At 42.7% G+C, this 21,348-nt stretch overlaps 1 protein-coding gene across 1 annotated transcript in view; it reads right to left on the bottom strand.

The window, feature by feature from the left end:
• LOC133405201 (forkhead box protein J3-like) overlaps nt 1-21,348 on the bottom strand; it is a 106,645-nt gene that overhangs the window by 20,192 nt on the left and 65,105 nt on the right. The window contains exons 5-6 of the mRNA XM_061681969.1: nt 7,007-7,108; nt 1,128-1,274 (exon numbers count right to left, since the gene is read on the bottom strand). Coding sequence (XP_061537953.1) covers nt 1,128-1,274; nt 7,007-7,108 — 249 coding nt within the window. The remainder of the gene's footprint in view (nt 1-1,127; nt 1,275-7,006; nt 7,109-21,348) is intronic.

The following is a 21,348-nucleotide window of genomic DNA, read 5'->3' as shown; positions in this document are numbered from 1 at the left end:
GGAATCACGAATTGCAACTTTAGAGAAGCAAATACAGTTAATGCATATAATGCAATAACATTAGGCTGTAAGCACCTACTTTTCATTTGAAAATCCCTGTTGTCATTATAGTGAATTGTCAAGGAAGGTACATCTCTGTTGTTCTGCTTGACAATTGGTCAGTCGTGCATGGTCATGAACTGCAAAGAACTCGACAGTTGTGATTTCCCTCTTTATTTACTTCGGACATTTTTTTATTGCGGTCAGGCCAGCCGAAAAGTTGAAGTTAGGCAGTCGCTACTACGATTGTTAATAGTGTCTTACCGTGACACCCGCCTCTCCGCCAATGGGGACTACATTGGAAATCAATGCCATTTTAGGCTTTATTTTATTTCGCTTAATGAAGCCTTAACCATACGTTCGCCCCCTGGTGGCTCGCTGACTTGGTTGAGGGTACTGCTGCTGCAAATGAGGCACTGTTCAAATGCAGCAGTGTTTGCATTTTCAATGTAAAAATCGCAGACGATCAGGCTCATTTAATCCTACCGATTAAAATTGTATTAATTGTGCAGCCCTAGAACTTATCCTCCATTATTCCCTGAAAAAAAACTCACCTATAGGCTTTTTTGTGCTCAGACAAAAGCAATAAAGAAATTATTTCGGCACCATTTTGTCGAATACTGGTGTTGCTGTTATTAGGTTTAAGTAATTGATGTTTTTTATCTGCATTTGAGGTGTCCTATTTTGTTGGCGGTCCGAGAATGCGCCTCATGCACCGTCAAAGTGATACTGAAATTATGTTTTTGCTTCTCTTGCGATGCAGTTACTAATAGTTGGTGTAGTCTACTTTACCAACATCCATTGTTGCGTGTAATTGCTTAAAGCGAGTTAAATGACTTGTAACGTTTGTGTAAAGATCTAGTGCACGTTTGCCTTTGTGTGATGTCACGTCAGTTTGAGCTAATGTGTTATTAACAGTTGGCTGGTATGCTGTATAATAGTATTGATGAGCCTCATGTCTCTCATATCATCAGCCTCATGTCGTCCACATTTGGATGCATGTGCTGAACCAAACAGAAAATACACAGAAATGCTCTTTTGCAGGAGGACACGTAAGAGAATCTTTAAGCTCAAGAATAATGTCTTACTGGTGTGTATTTGTGCATGGTGCTGCTACTGCTCACGGTCGAGTTCATGTTGTTCAGGTTGATAGATGTCAATTTTTGCTCAGAGAGACTGTTGCTCAGGCTGCCAGGACTCTCACCGTCATCTGCTTTTGGGCTGTATAGTGCTACCTGCGTCCACCACACACCCCCCGACACACACACAACCACACACACAACACAGGTCTCTTAATAACACTTTAGAATGTAGGCGTTTATAGAGACAATCAATTAGCTGAATGGTGATTTTGATTCAATGTCCTGACACACAGAATATCTATAACCATAGTTAACTCTGCAGCTAACACATCTGCTTTATCTGGCGGCGACCGATTGGAAAGCTTTTCAGAGCAGTGCCTCGGGATCGTGTCGAATCCCAAATCTTGTTTGGTTGTGTTGTGAGAGTTGTGAAACTGAGTGTCATCCTTGCCGTAGGGCTACATTTAATTGTTCAGACAAATGAGAGACAAAGCCTCTGAGTGAGACAACAAGTACAAGTACATCAAAGTCTGTTGCAGCATGCCACTCAGTCAAGTATATTAAAGTACGGGCCTTGTCGCAGCAACAATGTACAGTCAAGTGATTTATGAGGACATTTGGAGGTTTGCATATAAACAGAACACCATCCATCCATTTACTGTCTATTTTGCTTATGCTTTTCAATGTCACAAGAGGGGCTGGAGCCTATACGGCTGACTTACGGCGAAAGTCAGGTTATACCCTAGTGTGCTCAATGCGTCGATCGCAATCGACCAGTCGACCGCGAAGGTAGTATTGGTAGATCGCATGACATCGCGTGACATAAAAAAAAAGACATCAACCTATCATCCATCCCGTTGCTTGATTGATATACATATACAATCGATGATATCAGAATTTTTCTGATACTTAGGTCACGCACATGCGCAAACAACGCTGCTAAAAGGTAACTGCAGATGCGCAAACAACGGCGCGTAGTGTGTCAAAACTAACAAGCTAGTCAGTGAGTTACCTCCCATTTTTATCTCTCGATGTTTTCTCTTAAACTTAAGAAAGGGTATAAAAATTAGTGGGGGAGCTGGACCAAGTAAGAAGACAAAAACTAACAGCTTTCATACGGAATGGGACGAGAAGCATTTTTTCACGATGACATTTTCGAAATGTGTATGCCTCATCTGCCAGTCTGCCATCGCATTACCAAAGAACGGAAATGTGAAGCGGCAATTTAGGACTGCATGGAAAATACGACACTGACTATGCATCCCTGGCTGATTCACTTCAGTGCAAGTCATCGGAGTAAACTCAGGTAATGACAAAAAAATTTACATTGTTAATTATGTTGTGTTGTGCAAGATTGGCTCATGCGGTGATGCAAGGTACATCAACATACATTGGTGCTGAGCTGTGTCGGCGGCCCAGAATTTCAGCTCACTGGTAGCGCTCTGCGCTCTCAAACCGGCGACATGGTCGCGGACCCCACCCGGGAGGTTGGCTGCTTGAAAAGTAGATCTTGGGGCAAAAAGGTTTGGGCACCCCTGGCCTAGACTGTGCTGAGTGATACGGTGAATGGGGCATTGACAGTTATATTTTTTTGCTGAAACTGTGTTCAGAGATTGTCTTTTGACCTACTTAAATGCAAATGCTAATTGATGATTGTGTGACACATTTGCGGCCACCTGTCTGGCAGCAGAATGTGGGAGGGGACCATGCAGTGACGTGGGTATTACCCTTCCAATCACTGGGTCACTGTCACGGCAAACTACGTCAGTGTATAGGACGAGCTGTCCTTGAAGAATTGGCAGCTGTGTGACACATTGAACCGTGAGGAAAATAATAATCTCTTAATGGTTACATCCATCTCCGGTTCTCACCTTGTGCTTATTGTTGTCGGGTTTCATCACCAACTTAGCGATCCATGTACCAACTAAACTGGAGAAAGTTAATTCAGTAAGGCCTTCCAATTAAGCAGTGTGTAGCCATATTTATACATTTGGATTCTGTAGCAAATCAAATTAAATCAATAATAAGAAATGGATGAGTGAAGCAATTGTTGCCAAAGGGTCAAGATTCAGTTTTCCAAAGCAGTCAGCAAGCCACAAGTCTTTATCACTTGTACTTGGTGCATTACGTTAATTAAGAGGTGCGTTATACTGTGATACATATTCAACTGAGCACTTGCTGCACATCCGTAAATCCATGTTGACGTGTATTAAATTCCGTCCATCTATCCATTTTCTCCACCACTTATCCTGTTCTGGGTCGTGGGAAGCTGGGACGTATCCCAGCCGATTTCGGGTGAAAGGCAGACTACTACCCTGCACTGGTTTCCCATCAATTACAGAGGTCATGTAGAGACAAGACAACCTTTCACACACACATTCATACCACCACTGAGTGGGAATTGAACCCGCGTTGCCTGCACGGAAGTCAGGCAAATGAACTGTTCCATCATCGGAGACTGTGTATTATATTAGTACTATCCATCCATTTTCTGAGCCGCTTCTCCTCACTAGGGTCGCGGGCGTGCTGGAGCCTATCCCAGCTGTCATCGGGCAGGAGGCAGGGTTCACCCAGGACTGGTTGCCAGCCAATCGCAGGGCACATACAAACAAACAACCATTCGCACGCACTGTTACACCTACGGGCAATTTTAGAGTCTCCAATTAATGCATGTTTTTGGGATGTGGGAGGAAACCGGAATGCCCGGAGAAAACCCACGCAGGCACTGGGAGAACATAAAAACTCCACACAGGTGAGGCCGGGGATTGAACCCGGGTCCACAGAACTGTGAGGCTGACGCTCTAACCAGTCGGCCACCGTGCCGCCTATTAGTACTATATTAGTAATAATATATTTCTGTAAATGCACTACAGTGAACCCCTGCTGATTTGTGATTTACTATTTACTACTATTTACTATTATTACTACTATTTACTATTACTATGATTTACTACTATAAAGTCACCTGCAGAGTTTGCGCCTACGAATGTATTTGTGTGCTCTTTCTTTTCGCCCAAAGATGCTGCCTTCGAGTCGAGAAGTAGCTAGCGTTGGCCACTGGCTGATAGCCAGCGAGTTTGACAGCAAACAGCAGTGCTATGGCAGATTCCAGGATAGCTTCGACAGACAGGCAGGAGGTGGTAAACATCTCAAGATTATACAGAGAAAGGTCTGGATCGCTATTGGCAGTTGTGGAACTTAACAGCTAATCAACTAGCTGCTCAACGTAACGTACACCCAACTAAAGATAACGATTTGCAAAATAGAGTATATGTTTAAAAAAATGAGAGTATTTATGTATCACTGAATCAAAAATGTAACAAAGTAATCATGTATTATAATTTACACAATATGTTTTACGGGTTACGAAGTGGCGAAATACAAGCCAGTGTCCACGCACATCTGGTGCATTTTTTCAAGTCAAACCATTTGTGATTTATTTATGTTGTAAGATGTGTTTGAAATTATGTGTTTTGGGATGATAGTATAGCAGACATGCAAACACCAAAGGTATGAAAAAGGTGTGTGTGTGTGTGTGTGTGTGTGTGTGTGTGTGTGTGTGTGTGTGTGTGTGTGTGTGTGTGTGTGTGTGGTTGCCTTGGGAGATCCCATTGCATGTTTTAATAAAAAGTATTATAAAATACTTTTTAAACACTTGAGGGAAATAAAACTCTTTTTTGTCCCATTTATTAAAAGTTGAGAAATGATGAGCTTCCTAAGTGAAAAAAGCTGGGAAGTGTGTTTCAACACCTGTGTGGATGAAGATGGAAAAGATGCCAAGACCCTCACAACATGTCCAAACACAGCTGCAGCTCCTGCTACAGGACAAATTATTTCTTTGATCGAGGTCAGGTGTCATGTACCACACACCATCACTGCAAATGTGTGTGTGCATGTGTGTGTGTGTGTGTGTGTGTGTGTGCCTGCGTGCGTGCGTGCGTACACGCGTGTGCTTGTGTGTCTCAGAGAAGTGAGCTTGATCACTGACCCGGACACACACACAGCCTCACCCACGTCAGCTTCTCTGACACCGTGTGTGTTTCGTTGCATTGGGTGGAGTGTAAAAGGGAAGATCTATGAAAGACACGGGTTCTTGCTGATCACATTTAAAACAGTAAAGGATGACAATGCCAACGGGGTGCGGCGATCCCATATTTGGACGTGGTGGGTGACGAAACAGCCTATAAGGAAGTACGGGAGGCTTTCCCTGCTGAGTGGACCGCAACTCGCCAATATGTGTTTGTCATTGTTGGAAAAGAAAGCCCTAACTTTGTTTACTTTAAGGAGGAAGAGGTGACACAACAGCAAGAAAAGGGAATGGGAATATACTTTTTTTTTTGTCCTATTCGGCTGTTAGGTCAAACAGAAAGGATGATATTTTACTATGCCACAGTGGAGTTTTTAAGCTGCCACTGTGGTTCTTTGTATTCTGTTGGATTCTTTTAGAAAATTTCATTCGGACAGAACAAAGTTTTAAAGGGGTGTGAGAGTGAAAAGAGTGAGAGTGAAAAGATAACTAAATAATATAGGAAGAGAAGATAAAAGACAGGACATTAGCTGTAATAAAGATGAGGAAAGTAAATCATTATATGCCTAGTACAATGATACATTAGATTTGAGTGTTGTATGGGGCAGTAGTGCTACACCCTGTGAAGGAAGGACATCCGTGGACAGGACAAGTATAGGAGGGGAAGCATGCAGGACAGAGGTAGTGGACCTGGCTGTAGAACTGAAGTGTGGTGGGAGTGGCTATTTAAATTCTAAACATCTTAAGAAATAGAGTGCAAGTGAGGGGATACCCAGGAACTTCGCATAGTTATGAATTATTTATCGCAATGAGTGAGTGGCCCCACACCAAGCGAATAAGTCCCATAGGTGAGTATTTGCAGACACATACAAGTAAACTGACACCGTCTCGCATGCACAATAACCTTCAGAAGTGTCCTGTAGTTGCAGTGCCTGCACCACGGGGGCTGAGGACGCCACCCCAACTAGCCGGGGTTGGGCCCAGGAGCCCAACTGTGAGCGTCCCAGTGGATGGGACACCAGCCACACCGAGGGACCCAGGGGGCGCAGAGGCCCCCCAAAACCGGCCACCTGGAGGAGGTCGCAGGGGCCCAAAGCCACCAACCCAGCCAACCACCCCACCCCCCACACCCTGCAAGACCCATCCGCCCTGCCACCACAGCCTCCCCCCAACCCAAGGAGAGTGAGATGCCCCCCAACTACCCACAGGGCCCGCCAATGTAGCCAGTCCCTGACGCCATCTGTATTGACGCGATGCTCGATATCACATCAAAACTACGGCAGTTTCCCAATACCTTTCTCCAGCATGACCATTTGCATCGTCATTTGTGACCAGTGGTATGTTGTTTTTAAGAATGGTTCACTTTGTTTTACATATTTTAAAAACTTACTTTTCAAAGACATCATTAATTTGTATTTTTGAACATACATGAAAAAAATGCAAGCATATAATGTGTATAAAATACATAATAATTGAATAAAAACTTTGAACATTTGTTTTATAGTTTAAGCCTTAAAATACCCCTCCCAAATGCTGTGATAACACTGACCCTTGTTTAAAAACACTTTAAAAGGTAGAGGGTTTTTTTTCTCATTCTCATTCTTGTTTTTTTTCAGAACCACTTCTGAAGTTTTCAAAAATCCATGATATAGCGGTACAACAATAAGTGAACCGTGATCTGAGGGTGATTGCTATATAGTGTTACTCAAATTTTAAGGCTGATCTGCTTGAAAAGGAAGCTGAAGGTTGATACGTATTTACTCATTAGAATAATTCAAAAAGCAAAAGAGAAAACACTGCAGTAGTAGATTATTTTTTAAAATATGACTTATTTGTGACTTGGATGGACATGTCCTACCTTGTTTGTTACCGCATTGATGGCCAAAGTAGGAGACGCTCCACCTGACATGATGCAGTCCATTCGCAGAGACTCTGACTCCAAGCTATAAGGGGTTGACGCCTGCAATGAGGAAAGGAAGAATTTTTTGGGGGAAATAGGAATACTAAACTGAACTTCAGTGTAAAACAGAGAGAGAGAGAGAGAGAGAGAGAGAGAGAGACATTCAATAAAATCTGCATCAGTGACCATCATTTTGCACATGCAAGGGCATGTAAAAACCCATTAAAAAATGATTGTTTAAAAAAAAAAAACGATATAATGGCGTGAAGAGGGACCGCAATATACAGTAGGAGTCAATGTGTTGCAAAGCATTCAAATATAGCACACACATAAAACACTACGATTTGTTAGCAAGCTGCTTGTGCGAGATGCTACCTAGGATGCAGTCTACATGATCTTCTCTCAGTGCCTCTTCCTGTCAATCAGCACAAAAAATGGCCTCAAATGCATGGCACCAGTCACAAAAGGTCTAAAACTAATTAGTCTGTTAACAGAAATATCGAGTTGCAGCCCTATGAATCAAAATGGCAATGGAGCCCCACCAAAATTCAACCGGTAATGCCCCTAAACATCACTCAATATAACCTACATTGTTCAGTCATCCGTGACTGAACTACTTTTCTCCAACTATCATGTAACACTAACGTTGGACAAAAGTACATGGACACCACCTAAGCCTTTCCAGTTTTGAATGTGCGTCTGCTTACTTCGCGACAGTGGCCTGGAAGTGGAAAAACAATATAACAAATTGTGAAACACTTGTACAGAGCGGGGACAGGGCCCTGTATAATCGAGCTAGAAAGCAGCTTACTAAAGAAATTAACATTGCAAAGAGGATCTATGCAGCAAAGTTGGAAAAACAGTTTAGCGCGAACGACTCAAAATCAGTCTGGCGTGCATTCCAATCGCTGACTAATTACAAGCGACGATCCCCCCAAGCTGAGAACAATAGCACACTAGCCAACGACTTGAATACCTTCTATTGCAGATTAGATAAGGACAGTTTCACTCCACACACCCACCCGGCCGCACCCGCGACCACAACCACACCTCTGACTTCTGCGTTAACCATCCTTGAACAGGATGTGAGACGCATCTTCAAACAACAGAAGATTAACAAAGCGACAGGACCGGACCATGTGTCCCCATCCTGCCTCAAAGTCTGCGCGGACCAGCTCGCTCCAGTCTTCACTCAGATCTTTAACAGATCTTTGGAAATGTGCGAAGTTCCATCCTGTTTCAAACGCTCCACCATCATTCCAGTCCCCAAGAAACCTGCAATCTCTGGTCTGAATGACTACAGGCCTGTCGCTTTGACATCTGTGGTCATGAAGTCCTTTGAACGTCTCGTGCTGGACCACCTCAAGAGTGTCACAGGTCCCCTGCTGGACCCCCTGCAGTTTGCCTACCAAGCGAACAGGTCTGCGGATGATGCAGTCAACATGGGACTGCACTTCATCCTAGAACACCTCGACAGTGCAGGGACCTATGCGAGGATCCTGTTCGTGGACTTCAGCTCAGCGTTCAACACCATCATCCCTGAACTCCTTTCTACCAAGCTTCTCCAGCTCAGCGTCTCACCTGCCATCTGCCAGTGGATTTACAGCTTTCTGACGGGCAGGACACAGCAGGTCAGGCTGGGGGAGGCCACCTCATCCACATGCAGCATCAGCACTGGGGCGCCCCAAGGTTGTGTCCTCTCTCCGCTGCTCTTCTCTCTCTACACGAACGACTGCACCTCAGCGAACCCGACTGTCAAGCTCCTGAAGTTTGCAGATGACACCACTGTCATCGGCCTCATCAAGGACGGTGACGAGTCTGCATATCGACAGGAAGCGGAGCGGCTGGAGCTGTGGTGCGGCCGACACAACCTGGAGCTGAACACGCTCAAGACGGTAGAGATGATCGTGGACTTCAGGAGGCATCCTTCGCCACAGCTGCCCCTCACGTTGTCCAGCTGCCTTGTGTCAACCGTCGAGACCTTCAAGTTCCTGGGAATTACAATCTCTCAGGACCTGAAGTGGGCGAACAACATCAACTCCGACCTCAAAAAGGCCCAGCAGAGGATGTACTTCCTGCGGCTTCTGAGAAAGCACGGCCTGCCACCAGAGCTGTTGAGACAGTTCTACACAGCGGTCATCGAATCAGTCCTGTGTTCTTCCATCACAGTCTGGTTTGGTGCTGCTACAAAAAAGGACAAACTCTGACTGCAACGGACAATCAAAACTGCTGAAAGGATTGTCGGTACCCCCCTACCCACCATTGAGGACTTGCACGCTGCCAGAACTAAGACAAGGGCGTGCAAAATCCTCTCGGACCGTCTGCACCCCGGTCACCAGCTCTTCCGGCTCCTTCCCTCAGGTAGGCGCTACCGATCAACGCAAACTAGAACTAGTAGACATTCCAACAGCTTCTTCCCTCTTGCGATCAACTTCTTAAACTCCTAACCTATAATTCCATTACAACAAGCTGGCAATTTTTTGACTTGAGTTCGTTGTCACATTTCTGTGGGGCCAATTATGTATTACTCGTGCACTCACTGTAGTTGTCTCGCCATCCTGCACTATTTGCATATACTGGCCACTCATGCCAGAGTAGCATCTGCTCCATTTGCACACTGATTGAGGAGTATCTGTAACATTTGCACAACCGACATTGTCCCAGATGATCGCACTACTCGTCACTTTAAACCGCATACACTCCTTGAAGTCTCAGCGCCCTTTGCACAATGGTCATTGCGCCGGACTATTGCAATATTAGTCATTCGAACTGCTCTAAGTGCTAGAGGACTCTGCATCTTTTTGCACAATTGTTTTTTGTCAATGTCTTTATGTCCCCAAAGTGTTCTGTAAATTGACTGTCTGTTGTACTAGAGCGGCTCCAACTACCGGAGACAAATTCCTTGTGTGTTTTGGACATACTTGGCAGATAAAGATGATTCTGATTCTGATTCTGACATTTCAGAAAACAAATTAACAAAAGCTAAAACACTTTTACATTTCAGAAAACGCATTATCAAAAGCAGAAACACTTTTAGAAAAGACAAAACAAATTACAAAAGACGAAACACCCGCAAAGGGAACGTCCTATATTCACAGACATTCATGTCTGTTAAATGGGACGTTCCCTTTCCGGGTGGTTCGTCTTTTGTAATTTTTTTCGTCTTTTGTAAAAGTGTTTCTGCTTTTGTTTATGTTTTCTGAAATGTAAAAGTGTTTCGGTTTTTGATCATTTGTTTTCTGAAATGTAAAAGTATTTTGACTTTTGTTGATTTGGAGCTTGATAAATTCTTTAAAATCGTTCTTGAGGATTGTTATTCACTAACTAAATTGTCTCGAACGTTTTACTGTACTTGTACAGGGAAATAGTTGATGATCGCTTTAATACTCACATCTCTGTGATGAAGAGACACTTGTGTCACTGTCCACGTCTTTTCTACAATATACTCCTCGGTTGACACTGACAGCAATACTACTGCAACTGGCAAGAGCGTCTGGCTCTTGCTGTTGTCGGCTAACAAAGGTTGAAAACTATGGTAGTTTTGATTAAAAACTGTTTGTTTTACTCACACCTTATCCTCTTCATCCCTCTACCGGTATAACTCCACTTAATTTGGACATGTACAGTAAGAAGCTGGACTAGTCCATTGCATGAGAATGAATGGAGTAACTCGAAACAAGTTACCCCAGTAACACTCGAAACAATCATGATGGATTAAGCATTTTGATGTGTTTTAAATGCCTACATTAAGACTAAAATTATGATAATTACATATCAAACATTATTTTTGTTTTCTTTTTACGTGTTTAGGAGCCCTTAGACAGCTCTGAGCTCCAGGCAAGTGCCTGTGCTTGCCTTAAGGTGAGTCCGCCCCTGATGCTGACGTATGATACGTAAAAAATGATGCTGACGTATGATATGTATGATAACAGTTCTAACTCTGAAAATTGTTTGAACTTCAGAGCATGTTTTTCAACTAAACTAACTTTTGAGTGTTAGAACTTCAAGGTACCACTGTAAATTTGATATAGTCTACTAAGTAGCAGTGTAGCAGATGAGTTCCATCCAAGAATTGAGTGTTTCTTCCGTTTACTCACATGGAAAAGCATAGTTCATATATGATCTCTGTTAATTAGAAATATGCAGAGACGTGTGAGAGTAAAAGTGACGGAGAAAATAAAATGTGACATTGGTTATGAAAAATGTCAGAATATTGCAAATTTATGATCACATCAGGAGCCTCCTGGATCACCAGAGCGCCCGCGGCTGCAACTGTGTGAACTATTTGAGGCGCGCTTCATTTAAATTGCTGGACACTTAAACGACCCACAAAGTGGACACATCACACACACTAAGCTGCATCAAGGCATCCTCATGTATTATTCAAGTGTGCTGAATGTATTCAGAAGAAGTTCATTGCTTTGAGTCCTCAGAGAGCTGCAGAAGGGTTAACGGAATTTGAGGCTACAAGGAACTAGCCAAAGATCAATGAGGGGCAAATTTGACAACCCCCCGCCCCACCCAAAAAATAAAATAAAATAAAATAGTGGATTATATTTTGTTGGTAGCCTGACTCCTTTTAGGGCTCAAGGCTCCTTTCTGTGCTGCCTTCCCAAACTGCTTACAGTAAGAGGATTGGTTGGTAACAATACAATCTTTAATTTATGATAAACTCCCAAAGAAACAGGATGCTGTCTCCCCGGTGGAGGCAGTTATAGAGCAGACGGTGACGGGGTGCGGAGGGGAGTGGAAGAAGGGAAGAGAGATAATTGAGTGGTGGCAGACAGGCCCAGAGAGAAGCAAATAAAGAGAGTGATTAAGCTCAGAGATGCAGGTAGTCTGTCTACACATTTAGACAATGCATGCACGGAGCTGCTGTTTAGCCCTGCATCCTGACGACTTAAAGCAAAGAAACAGCCAGACATATTTTGCAAACCTTTTTTTCCCCTTTCATGATGATAACGCTTCACACTTAAAACCCTCCTGCCTTGCCTCAGCCCCTCTGACAGCCCGTGGCGTGTCTGCCAGCGGTGTAAGCGAGGCGTAAGAAAAGGGGTCGAAGGCCCCATCCATATAAGACGAGTTGACAAGCCTCGGAATTAATTAATGTTTGTAATTTAAAAGGGGAAAAAAAATCCCCTGTTGAAGAAAATATGTCTAACGGCAGCCTGAGGCCTTGTGTGGTAATTAACTGGAACACAACACTGGAATACTCTCCTTCCACTCCCTCATCTCCTTGTTATCTATTTCCCCTTGCAGCGTGACTTTTTCCTCTTCATCTCATCGTCTAATTCCTCTATGGATGCTCTTCTTTCACCCCTTCCCGTCATTTCTCATGCCTCCTCTGCCTTTTACCTTCAAAAAGTCTGATTGCACATTTTGTCACTGCGAGCCCGCTTGAAGCCTTAAATGCCTCCTGCTGGAGATGCGGGCGAGCAGGTATGCAGGCCCAGACAGACACAGACACGCAAGCAGACAGACAGACAGTGAGATAATGATCAAGATTCAGCAGCAGGGACAGAGACAAGCGATGAAAAGAAGGTAGAAGACCCTCTATGATTAAAGAGTCGGATGGTTTTCTTTAATGAAATGACACAGTGTTTGTTTTGTGCGTGTGCATGTGTGTGTGCGTGCATGGATGCGTGTATGTTGGGTAGGCAAACATCTTATTGTACAAAACTAAAACCACTGAGAAGTAATGCTGGGCGATATGACGATATACTGTATATATCATGGGGATGATAGAAAAATGTCTATTGCGGAAAATCATTTCTATTGTCATTCAGCCATTTTCCAAGAAACACAATGTATGCTCTTGTGGTGCCGAAGAAAGGGAGTTGTAGGCGGAGTATCACTGAACACTTTACTGAACATATTTATCTCAAACTACACGTTGTTCAGAAAACACGGCAGTAAACCGGAGGTCCGGCACACCAAAAACCCACGTATGGAACACATTAATCGGCCCTTAGTTCCACGGTGAATTATATGAAAACAACACCTCCACACTGTATTATTTTTGTCATTATGCATGGACTCGGTTTATCTAAGAGACAAACAAGAATCAAAAACTATTTTCGTAAAAGAAGAAATATCACCACGTTTATGTCTCCTGGTTTTATTTTGCAACGCGGTCTTTGTGGTGTTTGTTTAACAGCAGTTCACCTGATTTGGCGACATGCAAGGTTACTATAGTAAATGAAAACGACCGAAATAAAAAAAACTAAAATTGAAAAAACATTCGTAAATGAAATAAAATAAAAATTAGAATGTTTTAAAAAAAAAACATTCACTAACTAAATTGTCATTTTACCTTTGCAAAACTAACAAATACCAAGTATAATTGTAGCGAAAAATGTCTTTCGTTTTCGTCTGTCAATTTCATACATGAGCTTTCGGCGTTGATTTTTAAATGTACTGATTTTTGGATAAATACATCAATATAGATACGGAAGGTAGGTTCAACAGTCCTTTGAGAATTGTACTTTACTGTGTCACCTAGAAGTGACGTCATCGGGCAGCGCTGTCGTATTGACAGACCAAGCACAAGTTTTGCAGAAAAGCTAACTTTTATGTACAAGCTGTTTTTGTTGCTACGTGTTGCTCACTGAAATGGCTAAGACAGCTACCGACTAGCTAGTTCCTTCACGGAACCTGCACGTCGTCTTTTGGGGAAAATTCAGAGAAACGGACAACTGCGGACAACAAGAGTCTCAAAATGTTTGCCGCCACGAAAAGCAGATCTGAAAGCAGACAAGGAGTTTGTCTGGCTGACACAGCAGGTGATTGAACTACTGCCAATAACCCTTCAGCAACAGCAGGAAAACTTGAAAAGTGTTGTCAAAATAATCATGGACATTAAAAAAAAAAAAAAAGACTGGATGCCCTTTCACTGGAGATACAGCAGCTAAAAGCAAGCTTACTGTCTATCTAACAGTCACACATCTGAAAGTCCACTGGAGAAGTTTGCAATTTTGCATCAAGGGAAGGAAAACATGCAAATAAGAAATGTATTCTTTGTAAGTTAAACATCTATCCATCCATCCATTTTCTGAGCCGCTTATCCTCACACGACGACCAGAACCCTTCCTAGCGAGTGCCGGAGCCCATCCCAGCTATCTTCAGGCAGGAGGCGGGGCACACCCTGAACTGGTTGCCAGCCAATCACAGGGCACACATAAACAAACAACCATCCGCACTCGCATTCACACACATTTCTGTGGACTGTTATACAGTACATGTATTTGATCTGTGGATGGTTGCTTATATGTTAGAAAGTTAATACACTTTTTTAAAATGGTATTTTTTACACACGTATATTTACACACATTGTATATTTAAACACACATGATCGTTTTAGAAATTGCAAGCTTAATGCTAACAGTCAATGAAAACCCCCAATGACGGGCTAACTAGAATTAGCATTAGATCACGGGTGAGCTTTACCTTCAAACAATGAATATTTATACACAAACTCCGAGGTAACACATACAGACAGGTAATATAACAATACTCACAAGAATATATTCTTCATAATCTGCGAAAAATAAATTAATATTTTGTTTGCGGCGTTCTTCTATTCTTTTTTCCTGCAAACGTAGCTCCATGCATGCATCGCACCACACTGCCCCTAAGAGGCCAAGGCACACACAGCAGGAACACCAGATAAGTCACCCCCCCGATTGTCTAACATGAAATCAGCCTAAGATTTGCCTGTTTTAGGTCAATTAGGATTATCAAAATTATTTGTATTTGCTCAATATACAGTGGGTACGGAAAGTATTCAGACCCCCTTAAATTTTTCATTCTTTGTTATATTGCAGCCATTTGCTAAAATAATTTAAGTTCATTTTTTCCTCATTAATGTACACGCCGCACCCCATATTGACAGAAAAAAAATTTAATTGTTGAAATTTTTGCAGATTTATTAAAAAAGAACAACTGAAATGTCACACAGCCATAAGTATTCAGACCCTTTGCTCTGGCACTCATATAGTTAACTCGGGTGCTGTCCATTGCCTCTGATCATCCTTGAGATGGTTCTACACCTTCATTGGAGTCCAGCTGTGTTTGATTATACTGATTGGACTTGATTAGGAAAGCCACACACCTGTCTATGTAAAACCTTACAGCTCACAGTGCATGTCAGAGCAAATGAGAATCATGAGGTCAAAGGAACTGCCTGAGGAGCTCAGAGACAGAATTGTGGCAAGGCACAGATCTGGCCAAGGTTACAAAAAAATTGCTGCTGCACTTAAAGTTCATAAGAGCACAGTGGCCTCCATAAACCTTAAATGGAAGACGTTTGGGACGACCAGAACCCTTCCTAGAGCTGGCCGTCCGGCCAAACTGAGCAACCGAGGGAGAAGAGCCTTGGTGAGAGAGGTAAAGAAGAACCCAAAGATCACTGTGGTTGAGCTCCAGAGATGCAGTCGGGAGATGGGAGAAAGCTCTAGAAAGTCAACCATCACTGCAGCCCTCCACCAGTCAGGACTTTACGGCAGAGTGGCCTGATGGAAGGGTCTCCTCAGTGCAAGACACATGAAAGCCTGCATGGAGTTTGCGAAAAAACACCTGAAGGACTCCAAGATGGTGAGAAATAAGATTCTCTGGTCTGATGAGACCAAGACAGAAATTTTTGGCCTTAATTCTAAGTGGTATGTGTGGAGAAAACCAGGCACTGCTCATCACCTGTCCAATACAGTCCCAACAGTCATGCATGGTGGTGGCAGATCATGCTGCGGGGGTGTTTTTCTGCTGCAGGGACAGGACGACTGGTTGCAATCGAAGGAAAGATGAATGTGACCAAGTACAGGGATATCCTGGATGAAAACCTTCTCCAGAGTGCTCAGGACCTCGGACTGGGCCGAAGGTTCACCTTCCAACAAGACAATGACCCTAAGCACACAGCTAAAATTACGAAGGAGTGGCCTCAGAAAAACTCCAAGACTGTTCTTGAATGGCCCAGTCAGAGCCCTGACTTAAACCCAATTGAGCATCTCTGGAGAGACCTGAAAATGGCTGCAATTTCAGTTTTTCTTTTTTAATAAATCTGCAAAACATTTCAACAATTCAATTTTTTCTGTCAATATGGGGTGCGGTGTGTACATTAATGAGGACAAAACATGAACTTAAATGATTTTAGCAAATGGCTGCAATATAACAAAGAGTGAAAAATTTTAGGGGATCTGAATACTTTCCGTACCCACTGTCTATAGTTTTTGTTGTTGTTTTTTCTTTTAATATTATTTTTTATAAATTAAAAAAAATACAATTAATACTGAAACTAATAAAAATAAAGAAAGCATTTTTGAAAAAATAAAAACAAACATACCTTCTCTAAATACTAATTAAAACTAACTGAATTTGAAAAACAAAAGTCAAAATGAAATAAAAACTAACTATAATGGAAAATCCAAAACTATTATAACGCTGGGAACGTGATGCTGCTTTACATTATTTAACACACATACTGGTGCATCTTTGTTGCAACCATCATGCCTGCAGTTACAACAGAAAGAGACAGGGTCTCATGCAGCCCAAGAGGCACTTGAGAGGGTACACCTTTGGTTTGGTTACATTTTGGACTGAAGAAGTCCGACGCAGAGTAGAAAACAGTCATATGCAAACTGTGCCACAAAAGGATTCCCTCGCTTGATGCCACACAACAAACCTCTTCTATCACCTGGAGAAGATGCACGAAAAACTATATTATATTCCAGCACTGCTGGATGTGTCACGAACGGATTGAGGCTGGACCCAAGAGCAGGCGGAGGCTGAGAGGTTGTGATGAACAGTTTATTGAAAAAAGGAAGATGTTGATGGTCCTTGAGGTGCGCTGGCACATAGTTGAGGCAGGGAATGCGTGGCAGGCGGTGACGAGGGCAGGCGGCTGGCTTGGCGGCGTGGGTGCAAGGAACACTGAGGGAACAGTGAGGATAAGGAGAGACACGGAGGTCAGAAAGGACACGAGGAATTGAGTAGGCTTACTTCGAGACAGAGGAGCCGTGGTACCGCTGTAGAAGCTTCAATACTCTTGCAAGGTTTTCTGGGTTCAGGCAGGCTTAAAAGCAGGTGGTAACGAGGGCTGATTGATGACAGGTGCGGCCGAGGAAGGTGCTGGAAAGAGAGAGAGGGGAGGGGAGAGAGAGATCGAGAGGGCGCAAGGCGCCACCCAGGCTCCAATAGTAGAACTGCAGGATGGCTCATGACAGGATGCATCTCATTTGTGACAGGTCTGTTTAATTTCGCTTCAAATAGAGTGAGAAAAAGTAAGCTGTCATAGTATGTAGTATAATTTTTCATAGAATAACTGAAAACGTACTATAGGATATCGTGGGGTATAGTTATCGTGATATAAAATGGCCCATATCATGATAGATTTTAGCACTAATGAGAAGTAGTGTTATCCTGCCATGTAAACCAATAATGTTGTTTCAGTGTAAGAGGTACACGAGCTAAGCTGTTTCGAGGTGACTAGATGTCTTCTCCACACAGCATAGGTACAAAAAAGCATCAAGCTGGCAATAAATTTCCTTAGAATGTGTTCGGCCGTTCCACTGTGACTGGTCCCACCTGCCTGCGCCTTTACCGTCATTGGACGGATTTCCAGTCATTATAAACAGTCCCACTAATTCGTTGTGATGTTATTCTGTCCTTGCTTCCCAATTCGAGAGCTGCAGACAGCCTGTCATGGGCAGCGGGAGTTTAATGGGCCAATGTACCCCCAAATAGCCTCCCTTCACATTGCCCGTTGTCTATTCAGCTGAACTATGAAACAATGTTTCATAGACAGTGTATTAATTCATCATTTCATGACATATATCACTGTTAAAAATACTGTGCTTTCCACTATGCACTTATTCTAAAAATATTGCTGCAGCATAGTTATACTCTATTTATTACTTACCATTTACAGACGTAACATGTTAATCTGTTTTTTCTTGTTTATTCTAGATTCCAATTTCTTTTAATCCATCCTCAATGCTGTTCTTTTTTTTTACTTGTACTTTATTAGTTGTGTTATAGTATTAATGCAAATGTTTATGTGTGAATATTGTTGCTGTGACAATTTAATGTTCCTCACTGGATAAATAAATTATCTATCCATCTGTGTAAACTATGCTCCTCCATTTTGTTGGGTAGAGTTGGTGAATTAAAGGGAGCGGCATTCGCAATCCACGCTGTCGAAGCTTAACCTGCACTCGGTGCACGCTTCCCTCTGAGGCGTCGTCTTCGCTTCCTCCCTGCTCCATAGAGCCATAGCCGCTCTGCCAGTGAGTTTGGATTTGTGAAAGTTGGTGAAAGAAAGTCCAGAGTAGATTCCCTAATGTTTAGCAAATCTTCCCTTGTGTAAGTAAGTCACGTAATTTCTCCAAAGATGAAAGAAAAGGACAAAAACATTGATAGTACTAGAGAGCGTTACCGAGGTGACCACTCGGGTCGGCGCCATCTTGTATGGGAACATAGCCCCGCCTATTGCCCGCTGTAGATACATCGCAGTGCGCTGGTGTATCCAGTCTGTTCATATCTGCAAAGCTTGCAGCGAGCACAGAAACCACCGGAGCTGAGAGTCTAGCAGTCGTGGTACGAGTTTCATCAGTATACCAAACACAATCAATTGACTGTCTTAAGGGCAAAACTAATCATCGCACAAACTCACAAATCCACTCGCAAAGTGGATCACTCTGGACTGTAGACCACTTTCAGTGGTAGAAGATAAAGTATTAGAAAATGTCCTTCATATAAGTGCATCTCAATAAATTAGAATACTGTAGGAAGGTTCATTGTAGTTCAGCCTTGCAATTCCAAAAGTGAAAGAATAATTTAACACAAGAAAATACTTTTCAGAAGGCCATTTCCAACCTCGTTTCCATATTAAAATCTTTTTGACTGTTTGTTATGTAACATTCTTTCTTGGACATTGCAAAATGTGGGTTTTTGTTAGCTCTAAGTTAAAATCATCAAAATGATAACAAATAATATCATAAAATAGTTTACTCTGTGGAGTGAATCTATACTGTATAATATGATTTTTTTTAAATTAAACTACAGAAATACATGGTTTTCTAATTTTAATTTATTGAGATGCAGCTGTATAGGTGGCAACATATGATCCACCTTTTCAACTGTAACGCAAAAAACCTTTGTAAAGGCAATACTGTTCCAAAAATAACTTTCCAAAAATGGCACTTTAACTTTAGCCCTGTTTAATTTTGGCCAGGGAATATTTTCTATTTGTTTCTCTACTGTTTGGTATTGAAATGCAATGAAATGCATTTTTCCAGGGTTAACAATATTCCCGTCTGCGTCTATTACTTGATTTAGTCGTCCACTAAAATCCATCCATTCCCAAAATTTTCAGGACAAATATTGTTATATGATTAAAATGTGATTAATCAAGATTGATTAATTACAGGCGGCACGGTTGCCGACTGGTTAGAGCGTCAGCCTCACAGTTCTGAGGACCCGGGTTCAATCCGGATAATTAGATCGTTTGCATGTTCTCCCCGTGCCTGCGTGGGTTTTCTCCAGGCACTCCGGTTTCCTCCCACATCCCAAAAACATGCATGAATTGGAGACTCTAAAATTGCCCGTAGGCATGACTGTGAGTGCGAATGGTTGTTTGTTCCTATGTGCCCTGCGATTGGCTGGCAACCAGTTCAGGGTGTACCCCGCCTCCTGCCGATGACAGCTGGGATTGGCTCCAGCACGCCCGCGACCCTAGTGAGGAGAAGCGGCTCAGAAAATGAATGAATGAATGATTAATTACAGAGCTTCTAATTATCCATCCATCCATCCATTTTCTGAGCCGCTTCTCCTCACTAGGGTCGCGGGCGTGCTGGAGCGTATCCCAGCCATCATCGGGCAGGAGGCGGGGTACACCCTGAACTGGTTGCCAGCCAATCGCAGGGCACATACAAACAAACAACCAATCGCACTCACATTCACACCTACGGGCAATTTATAGTTGTCAATTCACCTACCATGCATTATTTTTGGGATATGGGAGGAAACCGGAGTGCCCGGAGAAAACCCACGCAGGCACGGGGAGAACATGCAAACGCCACACAGGCGGGGCCGGGGATTGAACCCCGGTCATCAGAACTGTGAGGCAGACGCTCTAACCAGTCGATCACCGTGCCGCGAGCTTCTAATTAATTAGATTAATTTTCTAAATGAATCCTAATCCTAATGGAGCTGTACAAAAGGTATCTCTTTATATACGTACAGGTATACAATATACACAATGAAAGTTATGAAATAATATATGTCTAATGTCTTACAGGTATGTCTAAGTATGTATGTACAGGCTGTCGGCCAGCTGTGAACTGGCTCAGACTAAGGGTGTATTCACACCTGCCACATTTGGTCTGCTTTAAACCAACCAGAGTTCATTTCTTCCTTGATCCAGACCTTTTGTGCAGTTGCGAATACACACAAGCGAATCCTGGTGCGCACCACACAACCGCTCCTCCTTTTTTAGGTCTGCTTCCAAACTAAGTCGGTGTGGTTCGTTTGTGGTCTGTTTGTGGTATGAATACGAACCGACTAAAATCCGAACCAACAAGTCAATATCCCATAGCTCAAAACAATAGTAATTGTTGCATCTCATACCTAATTCGCGGTCTAGTTCAATATGAAAGACATCCCACCTACAGCTCACCTTGACAAGCTTCAGTATTCAATTCGACGAGAACAGACAGAACACGGCATGTTTACGTACATTAGTGCTAGTAGTAGCTAGGTAGCTAAGTAACGATATTGCCGGCTGCTTGCGAGCCGTTTTATTAAGTATGTGAACATACCTCAAGCTCTCCTTGAATGGCCATCCCAAAACGTACTCCCCCGAGCATCCGGTGACCACCCCACATGTTTTTTCCTCTTTTTGTTCTTTTTTCCCCCCAACATTATACATCGGCGCAATCCTTGTTGTTGTTCCCATGGTAACGATTGTAGCAGAGCAACGCGTCATTTCTGTCCAATGGAAACAACGATTGTTACACCCGTTGCTTTGTTTACAAATTATAGTTTGCTTTCCAAATGTACAATGTGAATGCGAACCACACCAAACAAAAAAAATAAAGTCAGTTTTTGGTCCGAATCAAACAAGCGGACCAAAGGACCTTCCTGGTGTGAATACACCGTAAGACTAATAAAACATACAGCACATGCAATAGGACATAAAAGGACAAAAAAAACACGTTTATGAGGTCATTAAAAAAACAAACAAGTTTGATTCCTTTATTTGTACAGAAAATAAGTAAAAAAATAAATAATAATACTTCTTATGCCTACAA

This window comes from Phycodurus eques, chromosome 1 (assembly GCF_024500275.1).
Source record: "Phycodurus eques isolate BA_2022a chromosome 1, UOR_Pequ_1.1, whole genome shotgun sequence".
In the NCBI taxonomy this organism is placed as follows: Eukaryota; Metazoa; Chordata; class Actinopteri; order Syngnathiformes; family Syngnathidae; genus Phycodurus; species Phycodurus eques.
Note: the sequence above shows the minus strand (reverse complement) of the source record. Positions and strands in the feature narration are given on the sequence as shown.